This window comes from Penaeus vannamei, chromosome 25, assembly GCF_042767895.1.
Source record: "Penaeus vannamei isolate JL-2024 chromosome 25, ASM4276789v1, whole genome shotgun sequence".
Classification (NCBI taxonomy): domain Eukaryota; kingdom Metazoa; phylum Arthropoda; class Malacostraca; order Decapoda; family Penaeidae; genus Penaeus; species Penaeus vannamei.
In genome coordinates this window covers 22,308,336-22,315,758 of record NC_091573.1, presented here as the reverse complement: position 1 = coordinate 22,315,758, position 7,423 = coordinate 22,308,336, and the positions used below count along the sequence as shown (strand labels likewise).

The window sequence follows — 7,423 nt, the reverse complement described above, 5'->3', positions numbered from 1 at the left end:
GTGATTGTGCATTTGATGTATGAACAGTTAGCAATAAAACACATGACACAGATATGTGTTTCCTGCCCCCTGTTGAACTTCATGGCGCAGTGAGTACTTAAAGTACAAAAGAAAATATTTTAGCAGAGGCAACATGGCTTCATCTTGTAGGCCTACACTTCAGGATCTGGCAGAATCGGCCGCCTCCGAGGAACATGCTCATGCTCATCCACCCCACGGCCATGGCTCACCCACAGGTACCACCCAGCCTACCCTACAGGTGCCATGGTCCGAAGACATGCATAGCAGGCCACCGACCGCCACCACCAGCCCATCCTTATCCTCTTTACATGATGTCGTCTCCTTGTCACGTCAGGTAAGCCAGTTACAAGAGGCTTTGGGTTCACTGATCAACCAAACACCATCCAGGGCCCCACCTTTGGTATCTCCCAGCCCACCCTTCTGGACTTTCCCACCACCTACAATATTGCCCAAGGTGGGATTTGAATTCGTTCTTCTTAATCGTTGCTGCAAGTTGTGTTTTAATTTACTCCTTTGTGGTCTTGATTTCTTTTTTCTTTTCTTTTTTCCATTTCATTCACGGTTTCCTTTACCTTTGATACATCTGCATATGTTGCTGTCATCTTCTTGACTGCTTCCATTATTTGAGCTTGACTGTTTGACAAATTACTTTCAATCTGTTCGACAGTTTCTTGAACTTTAATGACCTCCTCAACTTTTTCATGTAGATTTTTTGCTTCGGTTTCACTTCCGTTGCCAATTTTGGTTTCAGCTTCTTCTAACTTTTGCTTTAGTTCTTTAATTTTCAGGTCAGATTTTTCCATATTTTCTCTCTGAATTGTATTTCTACGTAGGTTTTCTACCAATTCCTTCAGATTCACATTCTCTTCACGTATTTTGAGGCATTCTGCTACCAGATTGTCAACCTTGGCTTCAAGAGCCTCAATTCTGACTGCTGCTTCTGCTAACTTCATTTTTCTCGTCTGATCTCAGTTGTTCCTCATTAAACAAACAAAAACCAGAGATGTACTCACGCCAGTTGTCTCTAGGCGCGAAACGCTTACCATGCAGGATTCGCGGTCACTTCTCGCTTCCCTCTCCTCTCTCACGTCCCGGCTTACAAAGCCACACTATCTTTTTCTGTTTTTTTTTTTTTTTTCACTTTCTCCTTCACTTTCTAACACAAATTTTCCTTTCAACATGAACTATACACATTTACATACACCCATGGCTGGCAGACTAGACCACCCATTGCTCAAACCTCTCCGTATTTAAAAACATGTAAGAGCTGTCTAGAGAACTTGCACCTGAAAATACACCAGACGGTTCCAGCACCAAACACCCTGGTGAATCTTTTTCAAGATCCTATGAACTTGAAAAGTTTTCCATCACTGCCAATGAGCATGTTTCAGGCTAAAAAGGGGAAGAGAAAAAATATATAAGTACAATGGTATAAAATAAAGTAATTGATATAATGAAATTTAAATGTAATAGTAAAATAATCTAATAAAAAATAATAATGGTTATATATCATGAACATTAAATAAATATGTATTTATATAAAAAGATGTGTGTGTGTGTGTGTGTGTTCTTACCTAGTTGTTTGAATACAGAAGAAGAGCTATGCTCAGGTGGTCCCGTCTGCTATATTTAAATTATCATATACCTTTTTAAATTGATGCACAGTTTTGGCACACACTACTTGATTGGGGAGACTGTTCCACGATTCAATAATTCTGTTTGGGAAACTATATTTTTTTACATCTTTATCACCTCTTTTTACTGTCAACTTTTTGTTGCGTCCTCTCGTTCTTGTGTTCAAGATCAAAAAGTCATCCTTATCTATCTTCACTCTTCCTGTAATGCAGTTGAAAAGCATAATCATGTCCCCCCTTTTCCTTCTTTCTTCCATGATAGTAAGTCCTAATTTCTGTAGTCTGTCTTCGTAACTCAGATCTCTTAGGGTAGATGTCCATCTTGTCGCCGCTCTTTGGACTCTTTCCAGTTTGTCAATATCTTTCTTTAAGTGTGGATTCCATACCACTGCACCGTACTTGGTCGTATGATTGCTTTAATTATCTTCTTTACCATATCTTCGTCCACATACACGAATGCCCTCTTCATGTTGGCAATCGGTCCTAACATTTTGTGGACCTTTCCATTTATATGGTCATTTGGATTTAGGTTTCTATTTATGATTATCCCAAGATCTTTTTTCCGTCAGCTGTGTCTAATACTGCGTCCCCTAATTTGTATTGGAATAGTGGGCAATTTCTACTTTCTCCAAACCTGACTACGTGGCATTTATTGGTATTGAATTCCATTTTCCATGTACAACTCCACGTGAATAAGTTCTCGATGTCACTTTAGAGGCATTGGCATGACTATGCCCTTGTTTACGTCAGCCAAATTAGCAATATTTCTTGCATGTTGCCCAAGGTGGGATTTGAATTCGTTCTTCTTAATCGTTGCTGCAAGTTGTGTTTTAATTTCCTCCTTTGTGGTCTTGATGTCTTTTTTCTATCTTTTTTTCCATTTCATTCACGGTTTCCTTTACCTTTGATACATCTGCATATGTAACTGTCATCTTCTTGGCTGCTTCCATTATTTGAGCTTGACTGTTTGACAAATTACTTTCAATCTGTTCGACAGTTTCTTGAACTTTAATGACCTCCTCAACTTTTTCACGTAGATTTTTGGCTTCGGTTTCACTTCCACTGCCAATTTTGGTTTCAGCTTCTTCTAACTTTTGCTTTAGTTCTTTAATTTTCAGGTCAGATTTTTCCATATTTTCTCTCTGAATTGTATTTCTACGTAGGTTTTCTACCAATTCCTTCAGATTCACATTCTCTTCACGTATTTTGAGGCATTCTGCTACCAGATTGTCAACCTTGGCTTCAAGAGCCTCAATTCTGACTGCTGCTTCTGCTAACTTCATTTTTCTCGTCTGATCTCAGTTGTTCCTCATTAAACAAACAAAAACCAGAGATGTACTCACGCCAGTTGTCTCTAGGCGCGAAACGCTTACCATGCAGGATTCGCGGTCACTTCTCGCTTCCCTCTCCTCTCTCACGTCCCGGCTTACAAAGCCACACTATCTTTTTCTGTTTTTTTCACTTTCTCCTTCACTTTCTAACACAAATTTTCCTTTCAACATGAACTATACACATTTACATACACCCATGGCTGGCAGACTAGACCACCCATTGCTCAAACCTCTCCGTATTTAACAACATGTAAGAGCTGTACTGCGCTGATGCATTACACTTCTCGCCTATATGTGTGTGTGTGTGTGTGTGTGTGTGTGTGTGTGTGTGTGTGTGTGTGTGTGTGTGTGTGTGTGCGTGTGTGTGTGTGTGTGTGTGTGTGTGTGTGTGTGTGTGTGTGTAAGTGTGTGTGTGTGTGTGTTTACTAGTTTAAAAGGAACTGCTTTGCACATTAAAGGTAAAACAACCTTAGTAACCTTGAGAAAAAAAGTATGAACCTTACCTCAGTATAAAAGATCTGGCTTGACTCTGTGGGGTAAATGTTCATGGTATCCTTGACGAAGGACATGGCATCAAACAATTCCCATTTTGTTTGATATCCTCCAGCTGAACCACTCGGTGCAACCTGAGTTTTCCTGTACTCTTTCAGGAAGTAGGTTCTCATGTTGTATTTTGCCCTCACCTGATCTGGAAAAAATACAATAATAAATAGGAAAATAAGTTTTCAGCATATCATGAGTAACAAAATGCAATACATTTATGAGACTTTAACCAAGTTACAAACTGTCTAATCTTCCTGCCCATTTTTAGACTGCTGATTGGGGGAGGGGGTTCTGCACAATAATTTCTGTATATTTGGAAATTACATAGTGGGAGGAATCCAACCAAACCAAGATCATCACGATCCATTATGCGGACATATTAGAAAAAATACCCTAAAAATTACCAGGTAGTTACAGATATATACATTTTCTTATACAGCAATATACATTACATTAAGATTAATCATAAATTTGCTTATTATTGACCTTCCATAATAATTGGGTGCATACACACTGGTATATAGTATCTGATAATACAGCCATATTCGGTATAAATTATATCAAATATATATCAAACGTCATCATGAAATAAACTCAAAATAAATGATTTGGGAGACGTGTATATATATACAATATTATTCTTACCAGCATTAACATTGGAGAGTTCAGAGAAACGGGCACGGAGAAGGAACGTTGTATCGTTGTACGGCTTCCTCTTCAATTTCTTCTTTTAATACCCGCCATCCCAGGTATCCCAGAGGCAACGATTCTGGCGAATATTTTCAATTAGGAATCCCTCAGAATGGCGTGTCCAAACAGAACAGGCACAATCCATGGCGATGTAGAATCTGAAGGGGATTGGCGCGCACTGCTCTCACGAATGTAAACAATCTTGCGAACACTTAAAACAAATTTTATTTTCAATGAGTAATAATTTTCATACCTAATAATTTATTGTTTTATAATATATATATTAAATTTATTTTCATATTTCCTATGGTACAATTAATTTTATTTAACATAAATGCAAACATTCTCTATTATAGCTCTATTATAGCTTGGTTAAAAAAATTGACGGAACGGTTTTCAGACGGAAACTATCATTATCGTCTGACCAGAATAACGACAATTCGACCAAAAATTGACAAAACTTCAGGAAATTGTCAAAAAATTGACAGAAAAAGTGATAGTGTGACAGCGCCTTAAGAAAGGATGAGCTGTGCCAGATACCCCGGAACGAGGGGAGCCTGCGGTCCAATAGGCGAGCTGTGAAGTGTCCGGTGTCAACCAATCAGGTCTCGGTATGCGTATTCGAGAAGCTGCTGATGGTGAGGGCGAGAGGACAGACTGTGGACCTGGGCCGGTATCCACAAAAGGTCTCAGACAATTCTGAGTGTCGGAGGAAAAAATAGGTCCGTCGTTTGTTTACATCGTTGATCGGCGCTTATTTGGTTATTTCATATTTATTAATACATAATAATGTTTGCAAACATGCGTTTTCTTTGGCAAAATACTTTATCGTGCTGGCACAACACACGCAAATCAATCATTACGTATATATGTGTGAACGTGTGAATATATGCATATACACGCACAAATCTATATATCCACACACACATATGCGCATATAAATACATAGGCCTATAATCCAATGTGAAACAGTCTGTGACGATTCTCAAATGACTTACGACTCCTGCCACCCTGTCTTACATTTGAGACAGAGTTGAGACAAAAGTTGAGAATATTTTCAGACACTCTCAAGAATATATATATATATATATATATATATATATATATATATATATATATATATATATATGTGTGTGTGTGTGTGTGTGTGTGTGTGTGTGTGTGTGTGTGTGTGTGTGTGTGTGTGTGTACATACATATATATATATATATATATATATATATATATATATATATATATATATATATATATAGAGAGAGAGAGAGAGAGAGAGAGAGAGAGAGAGAGAGAGAGAGAGAGAGAGAGAGAGAATACATATATACATACACACACACACACACACAACACACACACACACACACACACACACACACACACACACACACACACACACACACACACACACACACATATATATATATGTATATATATATATATATATATATATATATATATATATATATACGATAAAGTATTTTGCCAAAGAAAACACATGTTTGCAAACATTATTATGTATTAATAAATATGAAATAACTAAATAAGCGCCGACCAACGATGTAAACAAAAGCGCTCTACATCATTCATAAAATTATGTATAGCTAACTGATAAGAAAATACACTAATACCGAAGTGGGTGAATCTTTGTACATTAGCGATATTCTTGAATAAGGTATGTAGTTGTTCCACAATACTAGAGCATAAAGTGGAGAGTTACTTAATGTTTTTATTAATATAATCCAATACATGAATCGAAGAATCGAATTTTGCAATGGCATTGTGGACTTATACTCAGCGAGACGGCTGTTAAGGGTGTCTTCGTCGATGACACCAAAAAGTGCATGTGCAATGTTTCCGGTCGCATTTATGAGGGCACGGCGAGGGCGTGAACGATTGCCAGTAATGAGTTTGCTCAAGTCATCTGTTGATTGAAGATGTGAGTGAGAAGCTTCCTCTGTGTACCATTCAAAATCTTATCATGATATATGTATGGTGAAATGTAGCAAATGAAGAGGATTCTAAAAAGGAGCTAGTACTACAGTTATTTCTACATGGTTAGTGACGCCTAGATCCTCTATAATGGCGTCAGGGAGGTTCAGAAAATTGCTAGGAAGATTGGTGCCACTAGCAGAAGAATTGATAAGAGGAGGATGAGACTCATCTGCAAACATAGAGTACTTGGAGAACTGTTCTACAAAATACTTACAGAGTGCCTTGTTATTGTGACACTTTAGTACCCTTTAGGGCCCATCAAAGATAGGAGTGAGCTTTGGCATAGGGAAGTGTATAGTCTTTATGCTCTTAAATACTAATGCACCAACCTCAATTGTCTTAATCCTTGCTGTCTTATGTTGGTTAGCAATTATCTTGTCCCTGGATAAAATTGGGTTTTCCTTAACTAATTTAAAAGCATTTTGTTGTCTGATAACTAATGACTTGGCATACTTATCATAGTTAGGGGCAGGTTTCCCTTCCAAGAGCTCATAAGGGAGTCTTTTGTCAGTGCTAAATAGCAGGAAATGGGGGATATCACTTAATGAGGAATGGTTATTGCAGTTAATAGCTGACTGTACGATCGGTAGAGATACCAGTCATCATCATGGTTAGAAATCATAGTTATCAATAAGTTTAAGATGGTTTTGTTCAGTCTTTCCGTAATACCATTAGACTGAGGTCGGTACGGGAGGATGTTAACCTCCTTGACATTCATTAAGTTGCATAATTCTGAGAGCATATTATTGCAGAATTCTTTCCCATTATCAATGCTGAGCTGCTGAGGGGACTGGTATCTGCATATGATGTTGTTGTAGAAAGCTCTAGCAACGGTGTGGGCTGACTTGTCTGGTATAGGAACAGGTTCACAGAATCTACTGAAGTTATCAATGAAAACTAGAATGTACCTGTTGCCCCTGGGGGTTGATATAAATCCCGATAAGGTATCACAAGATACCTTCTGGTATCTATTATCCATGATCCTGTTGTATGACATCCCTGATGTCATACAACAGGATCATGGATAATGGACCTTTGTATAATGGGCAGACACAACTCTTAATGTGTTATACAACTCTAGGAAAAAAAAAAAACGGGGAAAAAGAACCTTGACCTAGCACGCCGAACGGCTTCGGAAACTCCAGCGTGAGCTGCCTCTAATGATTTGTGGGAGTATCTGAGGATGAGAGGGACCAGGCACTCAGGGACTACGAA

The 7,423-nt window shown here is 38.2% G+C and overlaps 1 protein-coding gene across 1 annotated transcript in view; it reads right to left on the bottom strand.

Annotated features, from left to right (window-relative positions):
- LOC138866347 (myosin heavy chain, clone 203-like) overlaps positions 1–4,389 on the bottom strand; it is a 4,541-nt gene extending 152 nt beyond the window's left edge. The window contains exons 1-3 of the mRNA XM_070138860.1: positions 4,175–4,389; positions 3,490–3,674; positions 1–1,413 (exon numbers count right to left, since the gene is read on the bottom strand). The exon at positions 1–1,413 is cut by the window's left edge and continues 152 nt beyond it. Coding sequence (XP_069994961.1) covers positions 522–974 — 453 coding nt within the window. The 5' untranslated portion in view covers positions 975–1,413; positions 3,490–3,674; positions 4,175–4,389 and the 3' untranslated portion in view covers positions 1–521. The remainder of the gene's footprint in view (positions 1,414–3,489; positions 3,675–4,174) is intronic.
- Between the last annotated feature and the right edge of the window lie 3,034 nt (positions 4,390–7,423).